The 23529-nt window shown below is 38.7% G+C and overlaps 1 protein-coding gene across 1 annotated transcript in view; it reads left to right on the top strand.

Annotated features, from left to right (window-relative positions):
- GDPD4 (glycerophosphodiester phosphodiesterase domain containing 4) overlaps nt 1–23529 on the top strand; it is a 1130252-nt gene that overhangs the window by 714779 nt on the left and 391944 nt on the right. The window contains exon 7 of the mRNA XM_044073350.1: nt 12652–12745. Within this exon, the coding sequence (XP_043929285.1) occupies nt 12652–12745 (94 nt within the window). The remainder of the gene's footprint in view (nt 1–12651; nt 12746–23529) is intronic.

Genomic DNA, 23529 nt, shown 5'->3' with positions numbered 1-23529 from the left:
TGAAAAATGAGTCCGCTGCTTCACGGAAGCTTATCAAGCCATCATGGAGCTCGGACTGAAGCGGCCATTATTTTACACTTGCTAAGGAGTGCTTCTGGTGTGTAGCGAGTGTAAAATGTCATAGGTTCATAGGTTTATAGGTTCATAGGTTGGTACTAGGCTATCAGCCCTAGGGCCTATACAAGCCTAGCCATAACAATTCCCTGGCTATTTCTTCCCACATTATTTACTTTCCTGGACCCCTGTCTAGCAGGGCGACTGACGTGATCCCTGGGGTGAATTTCCTTTCTCCCATCCAATCATCAAAGTTCCTCTTGAAGAGGTCCAAAGAGGCACTCTGCTTGACATGTATGGGCAATCTATTCCAGAGTCTGGGGTGTCTCTGGGTCAGGAACCTATCCCTCCAGCATGTTTTGTTTATTGTGATGACAAGGTTTAGAACCCTGGAGCGTGTAGCTCTGAGGGATTGGGATTTCTTTAAGTGTAGCATGTCCAACAGCTCTGGTTTTGACAAGGCCTTGTATGTTAAGCAGAGATCGCCTCTGAGTAGACGATATGCGACAGAGTATAGCTGGAGTTTTTTAAGGCGGTCAGTGTAGGGCATCTGCTTTAGGCCTGTGATTCTTTTAGTGAGGTATTTCTGAGGCCTTTCCAGTTGTTGCAGATGTCTTGAGAGGTACATACCAAATGGGGCGTTGTATTCTATAATGGGTCTAATGAGGGATGAGTACAGTGGGACAATGACCTCCTTTTTTCTGGATGAAAAGCCCTTCATGATGAGGTGTGCCACATAGAAGGATTTTCTGACTGTTGTGGCGATGTGGTTATCGAAGGTGAGACCACTGTCCACCTGTGTCCCTAAGTCTCTTATCACACTTTCTGTGTTTAGTGTACTGCCACCTATATGGTAATTCATGGATACATGTTATTTCCCAAAGAGGATAACAATACATTTCTTGGCATTGAGCTTGAGCCCATGGCTCTGGCACCAAGCATCTGTTTCTGTAAGGCCCTTTTGTAGAGTATCCACATCATTTGGGGATTCAATAATGGCTCCCAGTTTGCAGTCATCTGTAAACTTTGTTAGCCAGAGTCCCTTAGTGTTGACCTGTACTTCAGAGAAGTAGATGCCAAACAAGAGCGGCCCCAGGACTGAACCCTGAGGTACTCCACTTGTCACTTGTCTGGAGCTGGATTTGGAGTCGGCTACTTTTACAGTGTGGATTCTATCAGTAAGCCATTTAGCAACCCATTGGGTGACATAGGGATTAATGCCCAACCTAGTAAGTTTATCTATGATTCCAGAGTGGGGGGTGGTGTCAAAGGCCTTGGCAAGGTCTAGATAGGCTGTGTGGACCACCTTACCCTTGTCCATGGCTCTGGAGACTGATTCAAAAAAGTCAGTCAGGTTCAGGAGACAAGATCGGCCCTTCACAAACCCAAACTGGGTGGGGTCCAGTGTTTGAAGGTTGCCAATGTCTTTGTTTATAAGTTCCATGATAATATGCTCCATGGCCTTGCAGATAAGGCTTGTCAGACTGATGGGATGGTAGTTTCCAGGATCCAAGGTGGATCCCCCCTTGTGGATTGGGATAACTGTAGCTCTGCCACTCAGTGGGCACGAAACCTGAGGTGAGGCTATGATTAAACATGACACTTAGGTGAGGTGCCAGTTCATATTGTAGTTCATGTAGTACACAGCCGGGATGTCATCTGGTCCCATGGATGCTGTATTCTTGGCTTTAGAGAGTGTGTTTTGTACCTGTGTGGCCGTTATTACTGGAATTTGGCAATCTTCCAGTATTGAGATGGGACATTTAGGGGGTGAGAGGGGGGTGAAGTTGGCACTGAATCGATCTGCCAGGATATTGGCAATATCCTTCGGATCAGTATATTTAATGCCATTCTGTCAAAAAAAGAAGACAAAAAAAAGGTATGTGAGTGTGTGTGTGTGTGTGTGTGTGTGTGTGTGTGTGTGTGTGTGTGTGTGTGCATGTCAGTGAAAGCGAGTGAGCCGTTATTTTACACTTGCTAAGCAACGCTTTTGCTGTTTACCGAGTGTAAAATAAAAAAAATAAAGTAAAGCATGTGTGAGAGACTGTATGTGTGTATGAGAGTAAGAGAGAGAGAGTGCTCGATTGTGTGTGTGTGTGTGTGTGTGTGTGTGTGTGTGAGAGAGAGAGACAGAATGATCTCTGCCAGCCCTTGGAGAATGGGCTCTCTGTAAAATTGTTGTGTTTTACTTACTTGTGTATTTTTTAAGTACTGTTTTATTTTTTTAATATATTTTGGATGTAAAATGCTTTCTCCAACACCTTAACATATACTACAGCAAGTATAACTAGCCCATTCTCTAAGTGCAATAGTGCCCTCCAAGGTATGTGTTAATGTGCAGTTAATGCCCATCCAGCGGTGTAGAGGCCCTCTGTCGACACTCCTGCATGGGCATTAATTACACATTAATACACCCTGTTGGACATTATTGCTTGCTTACAATGCCTATAAAGTTATCATTGACTCATGTACAATACTGTATACTGGTGAAGACATAAAACTCTGGACAGCTGCATACCGATCCAAATACAACTTTTGACTATGTCAGAAACAGCAGTTCAATAAAATTCTGCCCCCCTAAAGCCCTAATATTGTTTGGTGGTCGTAGCCTGTACAGAGCAGATACATGGGTGCCTTGGTACCTCCATTCAGCATATTCATCACATGCTTAGAATCTTGCTGAAACCTTATGTAAGCAGCACAGAGACTACTGTTCCAGGGTACTGTATAGTCAGTCAGGATCATATATATAAGGAGGTGGGTGATGTGGCAAGAAAACAGAATGGAAATGTCTCTTACTCCAAGCAACCCTACTTGTTTAAGTCAGAAATGCTACTCTAGATGAAGTTTTTATAACAGAAGATACTCTGAATAGTGGGTATCTAATCTCCTAAACATCCTTTACTCAATTCAATGAAATTATAGTTTGGATAAATGAGCACAAAGTATGGATTTGTGACCCATTATAGAGTACAATGCCCCTTTTGGTATGTACCTCACAAGACATCTACAACAACTGGAAAGGCCGCAGAAATACCTCACAAAGAGGATTACTGGCCTCAAACAGATGTCCTATGCAGATCGTCTCAAAAAACTCCAGCTTTACTCTGTCGCTTATCGCCTACTCAGAGGCGATCTCTGCCTAACATACAAAGCTATGCCAAACCCAGAGCTTTTGGACATGCTCCACTTAAAGAAATCCCAATTCCTCTGAGCTACATGCTCTAGGGACCTAAACCTTGTCACCACAATAAACAGAACATGCCGGAGGGATAGATTCCTGTCCCAGAGACTTCCCATACTCTGGAATAAACTACCTATCTATATCAAACAAAGCTCCTCATTAGTACTCTTCAAGAAAAATCTTGATGATTGCATGGGAAATAGGAAATTCACCCTGGGGATCACCTCTGTGGCTCTGCTTGACAGGGGCACTGGAAACTAATTTTCTTGGGTGGTGAAAGCCAGGGTACCTTTTTGGCTAGGCTTATATAGGCCCTAGGGCCAATAGCCTAGTACCTACCTATGAATCTATGAACCACGAAATGTCAAAAACAAGTGGATTTCTGGCAGTACACAGTACCTATGAAGGCATGAAGCCATGTCTTTGAGGCAAATTATCTCTCTGTCATGTAGAAAGGATAGTAATTGCTGGAGATAATCCATCCATCTTAGACAGAATGCCACTGCATAGTGTGTCCACTGATAAGGTATTACCTAACTGATGGCATCAATAATTACTGACTTGTATTTGCAATCTGTAAACAAAACAAATTATCTAGTCAGCCTAGATGTATCTCATGAGAAGTATTAAAATGTAGACTATCCCATAATCACAGAACAAATGGTTAATTTTTATTGGACTGTTTTGGATTCATTTCCACCAATCAGTGAAGCATAATCATTTTTAACATTTCATTCATAAACCTAATAATAATACAGCTCTTCTGAGACACTGTACTAATAGTCATTGTGTTACTAGTAGGTCTACTTCAGTAGGATCTGAAAAACAAGGCTGACAGAAGAAGAAGAAAAGTAGGTATCCCTTCTGCAGCCTCTTTCAATTGGTATACTCAGTAATTTCCCAAGCCTTGTTACTTGTATAAATCAAGGAAGAAGGCTGAAAGAATTTTGTGCTGTAATGTTTCAAAATGAAGCCTATAGGCTGGACTTCATTGTGAAAAATGCTGCAGCTAGAGTGGATGGCGGGGGTTTTAGGGCAGAACATATATACCTAATGGATTTTTTTTCTCAATATGTCAATATGGTTTGGTTTGGGTTTTTTTGCATACAAGTCATAAAACAATATAGGATGACAATAGATGGGGAGGGGGGAACCAGTATAATAAAATCAATATACAGAGTCACTAACTAAGAATAACAGTTAAGAGAAGGAAGTAATTCTAGCTGACTAAAAGGACCCACATTGGACTCAGTAAACATTATTGAATGCATTTCTGTTTACTGCTCACTGAGAAGTGAAACAGCACAGGATTGTCATAATGATAGTGATGTGAGACATAACTACTGTGAGGAAAGCTTTTGGGGGGGGTGTTAGCATAGACATTCTTGAGAAAGAAGGAGTGACTACAAAGCATGTATGTTTATGCAGTTATTTAATACTGCATTACTTTAAATGATCAAATACAAAGGACAAATAGCCATTAGCCATAGCAGACTAAAGGTATCCTCTAGATTTGTATTAGGTTAGACAAAGGAATATGTTCCACAGCTGAACGTATCAACATACAACCTACATTTAGGAGAAGCTGCATTTTAATGTCATGTCTCACCCATACAAACAACCAAGACTCTGCTACAATGATGTTAAAATCTTCTGTTTTAGTTCAGGGTGGCGGCCTGAAAGATAGCCATACCTTCAGAAGCACACAATAAGGCAGTTTTCCTTAGAGAAAAAAAGAATCAGCAAATATCCAAGATAACAAAAAGATTAAGGACATTGTAAACAAGTATGCATTTAGACTGAGTATCTTATCATTAATAATTACTGAATGTAGTGTTCTTTCTGATGTTAATGCATCACTCTTCCTGTGTAGTTATGATCTCACAGAAGACAGATACAGTGGCAGAAATATTACATTCAGGTCATTAACAGTATACACCCTCATTTATTTTTAAATTACATGTGTGCACTTTAAAAATACTTATATCCAGAGCCACAAGAAGGGCAGGGTAGATGTGTCTGCTACCCTGGGTGCCAGATTGCAGAAGGATACTAGTGGCTGAAAAATCTGAATTTCTTCTGTTTTTATTATAGCTTTTTAGCATTCCTTTGCCCCCCCCCCCCCCCCGGGCATTCATAAGCATTCCAGTCCCTGCCCTTGTGCTGGTTTAGCTCATAACTAGCACCTGCCTTTCTCAATAGTCACAAAGACAGCGAGAGTTTCTTGGTTATGAGTTGTGATGTTAATCTGCGCTGTCACAAACAGTGCATTGGTGCAATTTGTTTTTCACTGAAACTTGGCAAGTTTAATTCTGGGCTGGCGTTACCATTGGGGATCAATGGGGTATGGTAGAGAGCGGGTGACAAAATGGTTATGTCACCGTGGGCAGTAGTTTCCCTTTTTTACACTTCTGATAAAGTGCTTATAAAAAAAGTCCACTATATCAGTCAGCCACCTATGGTAAGGTAAAGAAAGTGCCTTATTTAAAGAGAGATTTCATGTGTACTCAGAATATTAACACTTTATGAATAGTTAATAGCCAAAGGTACTTCATCTCAAAATGAAAAGACAAACCATAAATTAATTGATAGTGTAAGGCATTTAAGGATTTAATGTAATATTAGTGTACTCCTCTTTGAATTGGCACTTGTTCATAAAGTCTTTTGAACAGCCTGTCCATCAGTTTAGTGCAGAGGATTAAGGCAATAAAGGCCTAAAGAGATAACAGTTTTATAATCAAATTTCTTAGCCCATGTAATGCTGCTTGGCTGATCCTGAAAATAAGTATTTATGCTTAATAGATTGACTTGGTTTACAAGGAATAAATAAATGCATAAGGAACACAAGGTAGACAGCAGAAAAAAATGTTAATGCTACCTAATGTCATGGACTTGCCATTGAAAAATGAACACAGTTCAGCCATTATTCCATACATGCCATATTACACACATCAGATATGATATTATTAGAGATCATCCTGGAAATACATTCAGCTTTTACCATCAGGAAGACGCTTTAGATCAATGTATGCACGTGCAAATAGGTTAAAGTTTAGCTTTTGTCCAACTACTATTAATTTTTTGAAGTTAAAATAAGTCTAGTTTTTAGATGATTATTACTAAATACATGATGTTAGTTGTCAGCAACATTAGTAAGGAGTAATACAACAACATATATAGCTGTAATATGTTCTTAGTTGTGTATAGGATAACAACATGTGTGGATGAGGCTGATTAAGGTGTCATGTGATGTATCTGTATGTGTATGATTTATTTTTATGTTTTTAGTTTTAGTTATTTATTTTTTTAGTTTTATTATTTATTTATTTTTTTCTTATGTTTTTGATGTTTTTTTCTTGCACCTATGAGGTTGTCATAAAATATACAATGACAATAAAGTGCTTGATTGATCAGATTAAAGATTAACTCATAACAGACGAAGAATAAATGACGATGCTATAAATCATTGAACCAGAGCTACTGTAACCGTAGGGGTTAAGAGAAATGCAGAAGTGTTTCTGTAGAACAGACGGTTTTCAGCTTTAACCTTTGCTTCCCTTTCACATGCAGCTACCATGATCCTTTCCTTAGCAGATTTTACTTTAGTGAAACTGGGCAGAAATACTGTGTTCTGACTTTAATATTTTCATAGTTTCTGGTAAGGTGCGTAAAAGTCAAGGACTATTATAATGCAAGCTTGAAGGTCATAGATGAACAGCTAACCAAGTAACTAAAGGTTTCTTGAAGGATTCTAGTGAGTTATATTTGTAATGGCAGTGTGGTCTAGTATCTCACAATACTTTAGCTGATAAATTTTAATCAAAAAGTGGTTCTACATTTCGCTATTTGAAAGGTATAATTTGTCCCTTGAACAATTTGTCTTTATTCCCACAACTCAATATTAAACAGAAGTCATTCTGTACTTCATGGAATACACGATAGGCTAGCCATAGTCTTTCATGTAACCAATGGTAATTGATATAGCAATAACCCACGCCTGGGTGTGGGTAATGCTAATCGCCCCGGTTGGTTGGGTCCGTCAAGCCCGAGGACCAGGGTCCCACACGAGTATGACATTATTTAAGAAAAGAAACTATTACTTTTCTTAAATAATGGCATAATATAATGCCTGTTTACTGCCCTTAATGGGTTTAACATTACTAATGGAAAAATGTCAGACCTTTTCCATTAGTATAGGTATAATAGAAAATAAGTTAAGTTTAGCTAAAAATTCTTGATATGCGATTGTTTGGCACTTGATAATTCTTTTGAAGCTTTACCTGGTGAAGGCCTGGTACACAGGGACTTGCAGGGTAGTGAATGATCCTGACCAACGAGTGAATGAAGTTCAGCTGAGAACCATATATTTGCAGCAGCCCTTATAATGAAACATTTCATTTCATCTGCACTGCAAGCTGACAAGGTGTGGGGAGGCTGTTTGGAGTAACAGTATCTGCTGCAAGCTCTCACATTTCTCTCCTCTGGCATTTTATGATGCTAATACTGCAAAGGAACAAAAGGACCAAATCAATACATCGCTTGGTGGTTCATGGGGGGGGGGGGGATAGAAGAGTTTAGGGAATATGATGTCAAACCTGATTCAAGAGGAGAAGCCATGAAGTACTGAGAAAAACTGATGTACACCTGTTAACTGTGGACACTGACAAAAAAAAAATCTAAAGCTGATGCAGAATTAAAAAAAAGGAAAAGGCATCCACAAATAATTGTCAAACCTTATGTAGAATTAAGTTAAATTCCAATGATTAGAAACACAGGGTTTCTGCCAGCGTAAGGGAAATGCCTTTGGAGGGATATGGTCAGTCAATATATGATCTGGAACTGCTTATTGAAACTTGACGGTGAATAAAATAATTTAGACATTGAAAGAGTAATTTCCTATATCTCTTCTCACAAGCAAGTAAACTTACACATCTGAGAAAGCAGTCTACAGGGAAAAAACGGTTGAAACCTTGTGAAATGGGAGGCGATGCCTTACTGAACATGATAGCAACATATTGATTAAATGGGTGTGCAAATTTTTATATAGGATGTGCAGGGATAAAATACTTAATGTGGGGCACTATTTATCTCCTGCTAGTATTGGGTGATACAAGTGAGGTTTTCAATGGCCACTTTGGTCATATGCTTAGGAAGAATCCCTGGACCTGTGAGTGTATTTGGATTACATTATTTTTTGGCTGCTTGAAGCCTGTGATAATGCAATAAATATTTCTGCAGCCTCACACAGTTCAGTTATTAATGTCGTCTGCTTGCATTGCAAATGCTTTTTCCTGGGCTGCTGCTGCTACGGTAATTGATAGCTTTAGTGTTGCTCTTAGCTATGTCTTCTGGCAGCCGTCATTTAAATGCTGTGCCCAAACATTCGTTTGAATGAAAGAATGTTAAAAGAAAAAGTTTAATCTTACCTTCAATCATTGCAAAAATGAGAAATATGGTCCTTAAGCTATAGGTCTTCAGTAATCCAGAATGAAAACATAAGTAAGTTCTATTGTTTTTTTTAACATTGCTTCATTTTATGTTTCATTTGATTTATTTTGAAGACTGAATTGGTATATGTAGACATTTTGTAATAGTCACCGGCTTTTTAAAGAGCAAATGTATTTATTTATTTATTTCATTTTGATAACTGGGTAAGTGGGCTACTCACTCTGGCCAAGGGGCTCAAAACACTTAAAAGTTTAGCACTGAGATGGAGAGAGCAGTAGAAATGTGTAAAGTAGCAATATTTACAATTTACAGTTTCAAGCCAGTAAATGTTCTTAATTACAATTGCAAATGTAACTATAATTACAATGGCAGCATGTCTTTACTACCCACTGTCCTGAACACAAACGTAGATAGCTTTGATCAATAGATGGTCATTTAGTTTGGTCTCAAATGTTTTCTCTGACTGTTGTTCTTTTACCTGAGATGGCATGCAATTCCATTTGGAAGATACATGTTTAGAAAAGGCCCTCTCTCTCTCTCTCTCATGGATGTACCATGTGATTATGTGTAACTGGGTAATTTGATCCACTAATTTAAAGTCTAGGCCTTAAAGGTGGGCAGTAGCCCTGCTTTAGGACTATGTATAAAAGTGAACTAAATAATGCTACTGCTCCGGAGTTGAAACAACAAGCAGTTTCACTGCCAGGGTAGCCAAATGCCAAAGTCAAGATTATATGTTATTTCCAAAACACTTTCATGCACAACACTGCTTAATTTCAGAGCACTCGGGAGCAAAATTCAGTGCAAAGTACCAATGAGACTGCTGCCTGAACTGCTGCATGCTGGGATAGTTGGCAACTCTAGAAAAAAAGCACCATTTGACTAATATATCTGCAGTTTCCACCTACATTAAAGAGTACTGGTCAGAGGCACTGGAAAATATCCTGAGATAAATTAACCCCTCTGGGAATTCCATTCCAACAAGACTGTGTCCTTATTACTCTTTCATTATTTTTGATCCCTATGTGTAAAGAAGTGTGTCAGCAGAATAGTTTGACATATTCTCATGACACTGTCAAGGAATTATACTGGACCAATTACTATAAAGTTTCCTTAGACTGCACTAGCTTCAAAGGAAAAGAAACAGCTGTATCTTGAATTTTAATTTAAAAAAAAAAGCTTTAAATGCCATATTTGTGCCGGTGTTTCAAAAGAATGAAAACCTCACTTTTGTACAGAAGTACATTTTAAGGCATAGAGTCACAAAAACAGTGCATATTTGTTTTTTATAGTTTTTATATTTAAGACTCAAAAGAGAACTGATAGCAGCACTTTCATATTAAGTATATTGTTTTACAACTATTGCAGTTTGCCAGTTACTAATAACCTTAATTGAAAGTCTCTAACAAATGTTAGTTTTGTTACTTTATTTTCATGTTTCTTAGCATTATAGAGTAAATTGAGTGAGAGAGAAAGCAAGATGCTAAATTACTTCAAAAGTGTATCTTTGCTCATGTCAAAGTTATATTTTTACTACAACATTTAAAGAGCAGAACTGATAGCATTTCTGAAAAATAGTTTTGATGTCATCAAAACACACTGAATATGATTTTTTATATTTTCTGAGTTTGTTGGCCATCACAAATGTTACATGGATATTTTTGCTGTGATCCACATAACAAAAAACAGAGCAGGCTAATGGAAGGTAAGCCTTCTGGCGGTACCCTTGAAAGCCAAATGCTACCTTTACACAGTTTGAAAATGTCTAGCAAAGTTCTCAGGAGTATATATGTTGTGATACTTGGCTATAGATTTCATTTAGTGGTGATTTTAGGTTTAAAAATATGAAAAACATTAGCTTTACGTATTGTACATCACTACATGGAAGTCTAAACTTAGGGCCTGGGCAGCATTAATCTAAGAAAATGGCACTGTTCTCGAGAAATGTACTCAGTTTGGCTCTATTCTGGAAAAGTACTAGAAGTACTAAAAGTACTATATTTTGCACCAAGAGGAGAAGTTACATATGCAGCACATTAAGAATCTAAGTGCAAATGATCATGCCACTCTGTCACTGTGAAATGCCTGTAAAACCATACATTTGGAGATAATTTCTGAGAAACGTCTCAGTTCCCTTTGTGCATTCCTTGTAAATTTTCAAGGAATTATACTTACATTCTCAGGTAGAAAATGCACCATGAACTGCTTTTCCAGCCTTAAAAAAGTAAATAATTGAACAAATAAATAAATAAATGAGTCAGCTGAGTCCTCTTGCCAATGTTATTAGAGGAAGTGTTGACAATGATATCTTTCCAGTAACAGAAAATGTCACTAATCTGAAGAAATATGTATGATTTTTATTCATAAGGTAATGCCAACTTAATATTCTAGACTTTGCTACAGTCCCCACTGGGAACAGACGTAACATAGCCAGCCTTAATGAAGACAAAGCATAGTACAACATGCAGGACTGTTGCAATGAAATACCCGTAAAACCCTTCATTTGTAACCTATTTAACGGTCTGTTTCTTAGTTCCCCCCTTTAATGTTTCATATCAAAAGTTAACATAAATTACTTGGACAGGTACAGACTATACCTCATTCTGTCCTTAAATACTTAAATGTAACTCAGCTCTGAAGTTTATTTGTAGGTGGCATTCTTCTGTGACAAAAAAAGTCTCAGCTGTCCTGCCCTTATATCTCCCAAAAATGCTATTTCTAAGCATTTAAAAATAAAACCATCCAGCCACCTTGGACTAGCAAAGTACACTAGTGCATTCCTAGAGTATTCAGGTGTGTAGCAGGTATACAAATGATGGTCCACAACAGGTCTATGATTTTCCATCCTGTGAAACATGGAGTGCAGCTATATGGAAAGCTAAAAATGATGGAGGTAACTCCGAGGACTAACCTTACTAAAAAGCAAAGCAATGTTCCTGATGGTCCATACAGTTGATGTTCAGCTGGACAGTGCTATTTAACAGAATCAGCATAACATCATAAATTACAACGTAATGTCCCTGATGGTCCATACAGCTGATGTTCAGCTGGACAATGCTACTTAGCAGAATCAGCATAACATCATAAATTACAACGTAATGTCCCTGATGGTCCATACAGCTGATGTTCAGCTGGACAATGCTACTTAGCAGAATCAGCATAACGTCATAAATTAGAATGTAGAGCATGGGCTTATGGGTAGTTACTAGGCTTACACTTCAGGGAACCATTGAGGACCCTAGCCCAAATTCCCATTTACCCCTGATTAATACAATTAAGCCTGAGGTTACAAAACCTCAAGATAAGTTAAAACAATTGCCATCTCAAGTCTGTTTGATGGAATATGCTCATAAGATCTTGTCTTACTGAATAGCAATCTAGGCAGTTGAACAAATTCCATGAAAGATATATGACATAGAATACTTGCAGAGAGTGTATGTACATGTGGGTTAGACATTTATATGGCGTAAGAATTAGGATATTATTCATGGGGTGGTATTGAGAGTTGAACGATGTGGTTATTTGTTCTTTGAAGTACTGTTTATAGTCATTGTTTTTAGAATAATGGCCTTATTTGGTCTTCTGCTATAGTAAGTTGTATGAGTGTTTATGGTGGGATGCTTTGGCAAGGCTGAGATTTAGGGTACCAGGAGGCCATAGATAATGCAGGAAAGGTGAAGAGAAGAATGCAGTGAGGTAAGTGTGTCAGTATCATTGTTTAGGATTTGGTAACAACAAGGGGATGAAGTGAACCAAGCAGACACTTTTACCTGTAATTTCCTATATTTACAAACTGTTAGTGTAAGCAGATGATTGATCAAATGAATTAGGATTGCTTAATAATCACAAAAACAAAATGATGTGTTAATAGTCATAAGGCAACTCACACGTTGCTTAAGTATTTTACCTGGAATAAAAAAAAATAAAAGTTTGCCATTAGTTATATCTATGTTTTTTGGTTTTAGGTTACCGCCCCATACCTTCATATTGGTGCCATAGCTGCAATGGTTGCTTTGTCGTGGCCAGTCGCTCAGCAATTTGCAAGGATGAATAAGGGAGGTATGTCAAAATACTAATGTTTAAATGTTTGGCTGGATCTTGAGACACAATTTTGTGATGTTTAGTGTGCATTGACCGCAGTTCATGCCACTGCATTTGGCCAGAGCAGTAGTAAGGAAATTTGACACAAGAAGTGATGCACCTGTTTTACACTGTGCAGATTCAGCAAACTAGTTGTGTCATTGTACATATAAGCTAATGCCAAGGCTAGAGCTCATTAATGACACATGCCCTACAGCACTGCATTTGACAGTAACATGATTGTAAAAAGGTAATTTCTGGTCATAGTTGCTATCAGCTACATAAATATGTTACCACTTGCATTGGAAATGAAGCTATAGAGGCATGAAACTTTCAGGTATTGTAGCAATTTCAGTCACATACACAGCAATGCATATTAATCATATATACACAATGTACGAGTATATATATATATATATATATATATATATATATTTATACACACACATATGTATATCTGTTGCGTGTGTGTGTTGAAACACATTAATAACAAGTATAATATATAAACTATGTTGAATACAATGTATACTTGCACATACACACACACACATATACACGCACACACACTCATATATATATATATATATATATATATATATATATATATATATATATATATATATATATATATATATATATATATATATATATATATATGGATTCGTATTACTTCACTGAAAGGCCATTTCACTCACACCCATTTCACTCTCTCACTGAGACCAAATCACCTAAAGTTCATTTCACCTAAAACTCATTTCACTGACAAGTAGTACTCTAAGGCAAGTCAAAGGTATATGTCTTTTTCCCCACTGTAGTGTGATCCTGGTTTTAGTATATATAGTTAGTGGGCGTGTGGGGGACATAGTCCCCTACTTAATTTGGTTTTCTGTTGTCGGGTTTTGTTTTACATTATTTGGTAAGACCCAACTAGGTGGTGGGCTATGCTTCCCACACACCCCCAATGTGGGAGGCTGTGCACCCCACAAGCCCCCCTAACTGTATATACTAACACCAGGATTGCACTACAGTGGGGAAAAGGACATATATCTTTGACTTGCCTTAAAGTACTACTTGTCAGTGAAATGAGTTTTAGGTGAAATGAACTTTAGGTGATTTGGTCTCAGTGAAATGGGTGTCAGTGAAATGGTCTTTCAGTGAAGTGATACGAATCCATATATATATATATATATATATTGGCGTCGGACTGGTGACTTCGACATTCTGCGTGTCGGTTAATTCGTTTTTACATGTCGATGAACTTCAAATGAACCCATATATATATATATATATATATATATATATATATATATATATATATATATATACATATACTGGTATATATTTATATATGGAAATCTGGAAAATTAAACCAGCCAAGACCATCAGTCTTATAAAAATGCAGCTTTGAGAGGTGAGCTAGAGAGTCCAGTCAAGATGGCTGTCTAGGCCTAAAACTGTAGGCAGGACATGCAGAAGTCTGAGTACAAATAGTGAACCCAGGGAGGAAAAAACAACCCAGGAAGAAGGATATGTGAGGAAGAACAAAGGGAGGAACAGGTGGCAGCTTTTAAAGCTACAAATAAAAAAGGAGCAGTTGTGTGTTCTGTTTAAAAAAGTAATCACAGTAAGTCAGCTCCTTGAAGCACATGATAGGACACCAATAAATAGAAGTGGAAAAGCTGCAAGTAAAGATACAAGATTTGGTTGAAGATAATACAGCAATTAAGACTGAGCTGCAGGAGCAGATCTATAAAATACTAGAGCTAACTGAAATAATAAAAAGAAAGGGAGAAAAGAGAGATGATCTCGAAAACGGATCAAGAAAGAATGATATCAGGATAGCTGGAATACAAGACAATGAACTTGGAGCAGTTTCAGTGTTGTTGCAGGAAACATTTTTGCTGCCAGAAGATGAAGACACACGAGTACAGAGGATACACAGAGTGAGAAAGCAGCAAGCAGGAGCAGAAAACAGACCCACCTATGTTTTGACATGCTTCCATTCCTTAGTTGTAAAAATAAAATTAAAATAATGAGCCAAGCATAACGTTATCCCATTCGCAAGGATGTTCATGGAACTGGTCAAGGATTACTTTGAAGCACACTGTAGGAGAAGGAAAGCTATGCTGGGGGTATTAAATGACTTAAGAATGAATGAAACGGCAACTTTCTTGAAATACCCTGCAATTCTGAAAGTACATCTGTAAGAGAAATGGTTCTTGGGTTACCATCTGTCCCTCGCTGTGCAGGACAGTCCCAGTCTGGGCAGTTGTGTCCTGCCAAAAAATGACATGTGCCCTACAGCACTGCATTTCACAGTAACATGATGGTAAAAAGGTCATTTCTGGTCATAGTTGCTATCAGCTACATAAATATGTTACCACTTGCATTGGAAATGATAAAGCGATAGAGGCATGAAACTTTCAGGTATGGTAACAACTTCAGTCACATACACAGCAATGCATATTAATCATGTATACACAATATACGAGTATACATGTATATATATATATATATATATATATATATATATATATATATATATATATATACTTATACACACACATATGTATATATATATATATATATGTGTGTGTGTGTGTGTGAAACACATTAACAATAAGCATAATGTATAAACTATGTTGAATACAGTGTATACTTGCACATACACACTCACACACATAGACACACACACACACACACACACACACATATATATATATATATATATATATATATATATATATATATATATAGATTTGTATCACTTCACTGAAAGACCATTCACTGACACCCATTTCACTGAGACCAAATCACCTAAACTTCATTTCACCTAAAACTCATTTCACTGAGAAGTAGTACTTTAAGGCAAGTCAAATATATATGTCCTTTTCCCCACTGTAGTGCAATCCTGGTGTTAGTATATACAGATAGGGGGCACAGCCCCCCACATTGGGGGATGTGGGGAGCATAGCCCACCACCTATTTGGGTTTTACTAAATAATGTAAAACAAAACCCGACAACAGAAAACCAAATTAAGTAGGGGGCTACGCCCCCCACATGCCCACTAACTATATATACTAATACCAGGATCGCACTACAGTGGGCAAAAAGACATATACCTTTGACTTGCCTTAAAGTACTACTTCTCAGTGAAATGAGTTTTAGGTGAAATGAGTTTAAGGTGAAATGAACTTTAGGTAATTTTGTCTCAGTAAAGTGATACGAATCTATATATATATATATATATATATATATATATATATATATGGGTCTAGGTCATAAGATCGACAGCTCATATGACTGAAACTCATTTGGTCGACAGCTCATTTGGCTGACAAAAAGTATTCAAGGCAATGAATGAAACATTAACTTTCTTAAAACACCCTGTAATTCTGGAAGTACATCTGTAAGAGAAATTGTTCTTGGGTTACCATCTGTCCCTCTTTGTGCAGGACAATCCCAGTTTGGGCAGTTGTGTTCTGCCAAAAAATATGAAAAATGGCTGATATCCAGAGAATTTAAGACAAAAAAATATTTTCTAACATACCTTAATAGTTGCATAAAACAATTATTTTGTATATGAAACATCTTAATATGATGCAAAACAACAAATACAACTCAAATTCTTCAAGACTGAGCTTTTATTTTGGCAAAAATGTGAAATCTACTCCTTTACACTGGCTGTGGGTGTGGTTGGTCATGCAAGGTCAGACATGTATGGAAAAAAATGCGCCACTTTAGACATTTAAAAAGGTGGCATCCCTAAATTGTTCACAATATGGAAAATGTTCAGTAATTTAAATAAAATGATCACAGACAGGTAAGCAGCATTAACAGTAAAAATCTGAATCATCTGCTAGACATGGACTGATAGAGCAATGTGGTATAAATGTCAGGTTTTACATGTACTCCTACATTATGACACAGGTTCATAGGTTCATAGGTGTGTACTAGGCTAATGGCCCTAGAGCCTTTACAAGCCTCGCCCACAAAATTGTGCCCTGGCATCGTGCCACCCGACATTAGTTCCCAGCGCCTCTGTCAAGTAGAGCCACTGGAGTGATCCCCAGGGTGAGCTTTCTATCACCCATCCACTCTTCAAGATTTCTCTTGAAGAGGGACAGCGAGATGCTCTGCTTGACATGTATGGGAATTCTATTCCAGAGCATGGGCAGTCTCTGGGTGAGGAACCTGTCCCTCCAGCATTTTCTGTTGATTGTGGTAATGAGGTTGAGGTCTCTGGAGCATGTGGTGCGGAGGGATTGGGATTTCTTTAGATGTAGCATTTCTAACAGATCTGGGTCAGACATGACTTTGTAAGTCAAGCGGAGATAGTCTCTAAGTAGGCAATATAAGACAGAGAATAGCTGGAGTCTTTTGAGTTTGCCCGTGTAGGATATATGTTTAATGCCTAGGATCCTCTTCGTGAGTTACTTCTGTGGTCTCTCCAGTTCTTGTAGGTGCCTAGTGAGGTACATGCCAAATGGGGCGTTATACTCGATGATTGGCCTAATGAGGGAAGAGTAGAGAGAGAGAGAGAGAGAGAGAGAGAGAGAGAGAGAGACGATGACCTCTTTCTTAAGATGTATTCTTGGCCTTGGACAATGCAGCTTTAACCTGTGCTGCAGTAATGCTGGGTGCCTGGCATTCATCCGGTATTTTGATTGGTCCTTTAGGGGGGAAGAGAGTGGGGGGAGTTGGCACTGAATCTGTCGGCCAGTATTTCGGCAATATCTGTTGGCTCAGTATAGGAGATGTCATTGTGCAGTAACTCAGAGTAAATTTGCGTATTGCCGTGGAGGTTCTTGATATAACTGTAGAAGGCTTTGTGATTGTTAGTAGTGTCTGCCGTGATTCTGCCTTCATAGCTGCCTTTAGACGATTTGATGAGGGATCTCAACTTTTTGTTGAGGCTAATAAGGGAGTTTTTCCAGTCTTGGGACTTCACCTTTTTCTGCAACAGTTTCTTCCGTCTGTTGTAGAGTTTATTAATAGCTGGGGACCACCAGATTGGCTTCCTTGTTTTGGAGGAGAGCATCTTGATTCTGTTGGGTATGGCTAGTTCCATGCATTTATGTACATGTTCGTACAGTGCATTAATGTATGATTTGGCAGTCATGCAGCTTTTTTCCATTGCCATGGGTGCTGTGAAGTTAGCCACCTCTGTTTTTAGGAGTCCAAAGTCAGCTTTGGAGAAGTTTTTCAAGGTGGTTACTTCTGTGGGGGGTGTGGGTGAGATGTGGATTTCCATGGTGATTAGTTTATGGTCAGATCTGACCAGGGAGGGATTGACTATTGGTGTAGAGCAACGGTCGCCCATGTTATAATAACCAGGTCAAGGATGTTGCTTCCTCTAGTGGGAGTCAGAATGAGCTGGTCCAGGGCATTGAAATTGATGAATCCCAGAAACCGTTGGGCCAGTGTATTGGTGCTTGAGTAGTTTTCCCAGTTGATGGAGGGGTAGTTGAAGTCTCCTAGTATGAGAGTGTTGGGTTGGACCTTGATAGATTCCAGGGTGCTTAGGAGCATGGAGTGAGAGTCAAGCGACATGGTTGGGGGACCTATACCAGGCAATGACCTGGATCACCGTCTTACCCAATGTTAGTTGTACCTGAAGTATGTCAGATGCATTATGCTGGGCTACTAGTCTGGAGGTGTGCATATCCTTTATGAATGTGTAGACACCACCGCCTTTGGAGCTTTTGGTCCATGTTTCCGGGCCGAAAGGTGTGGAATGAGTTATAGCCTAGTAATGCAGGGGTGCTTTCTGCCACTTTAAAGCAGGTCTCTGTTACAGCACAAATGTTGATGTTCTCCATTTTAAGGAGTGCTTCGAGCAAGTGCATCTTGAGATTTAGACTTCTAGCACTGAGCAGCAAGACCCTCAGACTGAATTTATTTATAGCTGTTACAGTGGTAATTTTGCCTTTGGAACACCGCCTAAAAAAGGCACTATAGGGGTAGCAAGAGCCTTAGCCAGTACCCAGAAACCCAGGGGTGACAGATGCAGGCCATCTCTGGCAAAGCATCGAGGTCTGTCAACTATGTCATCCCAAGCAGACAGATACTGGATCCCCATAGAATGACACCAGAAACTTAGCCAATTCTTGAAGTCAGTCATTTTTTGTTTGTACTGCTGTATCATTCTGGGTGACTGTAGAATACTGCTCTGGACTAGTGTCATACCTGCCTGGGCCACATAATCCGAAAGCTCCACCATGTCTCTTTTCATGTAGTCCAGGGAGGTGTGTCTCAGATCATTCACACCCATGTGGACAATGATAGAGTCATACTTGTACTTGTTGTGGAGTGACCTGAGTGCATGTGTTATGTGTTGGATTCTGGCACCTGATAGACAACTGACTGTTACCTTCTCCTTATTCAACCTAGTGAGTGGAACATATGTGTGCCTCACTTTTGAGTCACCTATGATTAGTGTATTGGGCAAGGTATTTAGCCTTAGAGGCTTAGGTTGAGGGACACACTGTGGAGGTGAGCTTTGTGTTCTGTGGTTTGTGCTGTGTTGTGGTGGTGGAGTGCATTTCTGTCTTGGAGGTCTCTGCTGGGTAAATTTCTATTGAGAGCCTCCACAAAGGTGGGTGTGTTTTTATGTGAGAGTTGTGATAGTGGGTGTTCTGGAGGGCTATGTGTTCCATGTGGTGTGGTGCAGGTGTTGACCTTCTCCTCTTGACCAGCTAGTCTGGTCTTGGCTGGAGAGTGCATAGCTTCCAGTTTGGTGATATAAGTGTATTTCTCACAAGTCTGAGTGTTGGGAGGTAAGAGGAGAGGGTTGTCTGTGTACATGAGGCAGTTGCTACACTGCCTCAGAATGCCCAAGTGCACCAGGTTAATAGGTGAAAGCAAAGAGAACTGCCCTTTAATCATGCCAGGAGGGGTGGTCATAACTACTAAGTACTGGAGCTATTTCCATGAAGAACAATTAGTGCTGATGGCACTTAGGTGTGCTATAGTAATTGCTGCAAAAACCTTAGGCTACTTGATTAGGCTATTTGAAGTGCAAGAGAGAAATAACTAGTAAGATCTAAGGGAAAAACTGAAGAGAAGACTTTCTGGCACCAGTAATAGTTTACCTCAGCTTGGTGCCACTGAGCGGAGCTTAAACAAGTGCATACCCATGCAAACGTGGGCTTTTAAACCAGAAAGTTGAAAGGGATGGAAAAATTGCCTAAACGGACAATAAACTACAATTTCTGGGCCAGAAACCACTCCTCTTGTGGTAGACAGGCTACCTAGTGCTTACCACTCCCACTGATACGCTAGAAGGCTTCCTTCCAAACACAGAAAGGCTTGGGGGGCTCAGAAGGTTACCAACAGTCCTGGATATAGCCAATCTGTACCTGGACTACACTAGTTGTAGGAAAAGTGGAAAACAAGCACAAATGTGTGCTTTTAAATCAGAAAGTTGAAAGGAATGGAAAAGTTACCCAAACTGCCAATAAACTACAATTTCTGGGCCAGAAACCATTCCTCTTGTGGTAGATAGGCTACCTAGTGCTTAACACTCCCACTGATAAGCTAGAAGGCTTCCCTCCAACACAGAAAGGCTTGGGGGGCTTGCAAGCTTACAACATGGCAGCCTGGGCTACCGTTAGCATTTGATATGATAAGTAGTAAGATATTGAGTTGTACCTTGACACAACAGACAATGACATTGTAATATTTGCATACAGGTTTTTGTATGGTTTCGCCTCATGAGGTTACAAAGACATGTTATCTGCCAGAACAGAAGTAGCAGAAGCAAACTGCATGTAAAATCATCTAGTCTTTACTTTAGTGATGCTTGATGAAAACCTCATATAATTTAATCTTTTACAAACTAACTCTTAGTTTTGCAAACATAAGTCACAGCTGAGTTCCTCTCATTGCATCACCTACATCATTCATCGAATTACTTACTGGATTCCTTTAAATGAGTTGAATGCATATGTATGCCCTTTTTATTTATGCTACATATCGAAACACCAAGAAACACAGTTACTGGATAATCTTGTAGATACTAATTCAGGGTTTAATACAGCACAGGACAATTTAGGCATTTCTGCCTTGTGTCTAACTACCAACTCTTTGCAGACATTTATATTTGTTTAACAATAAACAGGTATTTGTATACATTGCCATATCATATGTACGTATTACAAGCATTTTCCTACATAGTAGCATGGTAAAACAACATTTCACAGGATAGCCCAGCACACAGGTCACGAATGTCCACTGACTGAAGTACAGTGGACAGTAAGCAAGAAAGTGTATTTCTTTTTTATGCCAAATTAGGAATTTGTGCTATATTAATATTTCTGTTAATGACTTGACCCAGACAGAGTATATATGCTACTTCATAGTGTAAAATGAACGCTTGCGTAATTCTACAAAAGTTGTAAGTGATACTTGCTGTCTCCCTGGTACTAATTTTTCAGATATTTATATTTGTTTAGTAATAAGAAAATGATATTTCTGTCAGTAGCCAGTAGCACAGGCATTCTCAACCTGTGCAAATGTTAAGACATTATTTTATGTGCCCAGTCACTAGAGGTCATGAATGACTTCTAGGACAATGGGGTACTCAGTATAAGAGAAAATGTGTTATTTTCAAGAAATATTCTGGATATATGTCTTGTGTTAATAATTTAATATAATTAATCAGTATATGCTTATATTGTGGTATAAAATTAAAAAAAAATAGACACTACTGACAAAACTTTGCAATGATATGTCCGACCAGCATTTCTTTGTAAATATTTACATTTATTTGCCCATTAAATATTAACATATTCATACTAGTGTTACTTATTAAAATATCTCAAAAATGGAGTGACACCTACAAAACTGTTTTACAGAAAAATGAAGAACTCATCTATACATACAAAAGTGATGATAGTTAAGGTATTATGGTTATAGAAATAGTAATATTTTTTGGATCCATCCATCCTCATTTTGCACATGGGATCGGGGTGTCACCTCAACAGTGACAACTATCTCAAGCCAAGGTTTACACCACCGGGTGGCTAGCCCTGCTTTGGTACTTCATCCGTATCACTCACTCAGACACACACTCATAATTAGGGCTGATTAAGAGTGAACAATCCTCCTGCTGCATGTCTTTGGAATTTGGGAGGAAACCAGAGCTCCCAGGGGAAACCCACGCGACCACAGGGAGGACATATGTACTCCGCACAGAAGACATCCCAGCTGAGAATCTAAAGTGAAAGCCTCTAGCTGTGAGATGACAGCACTAACCACTGCACCACCACAGCCGGATCATTATAGTAATTAATTTTGCATATTTAATTAATTAGCTGTGAGATGACAGCGCTAACCACTGCACCACCACAGCCGGATCATTATAGTAATTAATTTTGCATATTTAATTAATTAGTATATATATTAAATTACTGTGGTGGTGGTGGTGCTGCGGTAGCGTTGTCGCCTCACAGTAAGACGCTGTCCTGTTAGATTCTCAGCTGGAGCATCTTCTGTGTGGAGACATGCGTGAATGGGCGTACCTTTGTTGAAGGCTGTGCGTCAGGGCCGGCAACTCGGCACCTAAAAATCTACTGCCAATCATTAGTGGACCTGAGTTTTGCTGTGGCGACCCCTAACCGGGAAAAGCCGAAAGACACAACAAAGTATATATATTAAATTACCATTAGGTCTGGTTGACATGTTAATATCATCATTGTGAAAAGGAGTGTGTGCTGAGTAACTTTCTTATTTTAACTTTCTGTAATTTGTATAGGTATGTACATTTTTTTACAGGTAGGCTGGAAAACTGCACTATAAGAATTTTAGCTCAGGCGAATGTTGTCCAAGCAGGAATTCTTCAGGTGTCAGGAGGTGTGAAAATCCACTTAGGCTATGTGTGAAGGACTTAAAATCTGTTATGACTTCAAATGTCTTTAAAGTTGACTAACAAAAGTTCTCATTTCTTCAGATTTATAAGAGAATGCTGGGATAAAAAATGTGATACTATGAGATATCTTCACAGCTGGACATTTTCTTCAGAAGCCCTTATTTCTAAATGTTTTTTTTTTTATGTGTTCTTCAGGGCTGCTCTCTTTCTTTAATTCCTGACTGTCTGATGTTAACTAGACTTTGACATTTGTAAACACTCATTGTTTAGTTCTCTGCTGGAGTATTAAAATCAGAAAAGAAGCCAAATAAGTCATTTTAATGTCTTCCTTTGAATATGTGCTTAATTGTACTGTCATTTAGAGCTGCCTTTTACATTGTCTACTCTGATTATGCATTTTATTTACTGCTTTAATTTCCTGTTTTGAGAAATCTGTATGCCCATGTTTTTGGGCAACCTTTGACATGAGTGTGTGTCTCGGTAAGAGTTTGATGTATTTCTGACCTAGAGAAACTTTTTAACACCTGAGCTTCAGTTTTACTTGTTTCTGATTGGATATTTTGCTTCCTTGACTGATGTTTAATACAGAAAGATTTTAGCTAGGCCTGGTCTTCCAATAAGACTTGAGCTACATTTACAAACACTCTGTGTTGACTCCATTACACTTGCTTCTGTAATGGAGAGACATACTTACGCTATGGTGTGATTGATAAAGCACAGTGTTGGCAAGCCTAACTTGCATAATAAGTTCATAAATAACCCCAATATCCACCAGTTTTCCTCAGTCCCCACTTTTGCCATTTGGCTGCTCATACCTGTGTTCAGAGCAACAAATCATTTAAAGCAGCACCAAACTAAAATATTTTTGAGTAACAGGGACAAGCAGAAATG

The sequence above is a fragment of the Protopterus annectens genome, chromosome 5.part1, assembly GCF_019279795.1.
Source record: "Protopterus annectens isolate FY-2018-M chromosome 5.part1, PAN1.0, whole genome shotgun sequence".
NCBI classification, from domain to species: domain Eukaryota; kingdom Metazoa; phylum Chordata; order Ceratodontiformes; family Protopteridae; genus Protopterus; species Protopterus annectens.
Note: the sequence above shows the minus strand (reverse complement) of the source record. Positions and strands in the feature narration are given on the sequence as shown.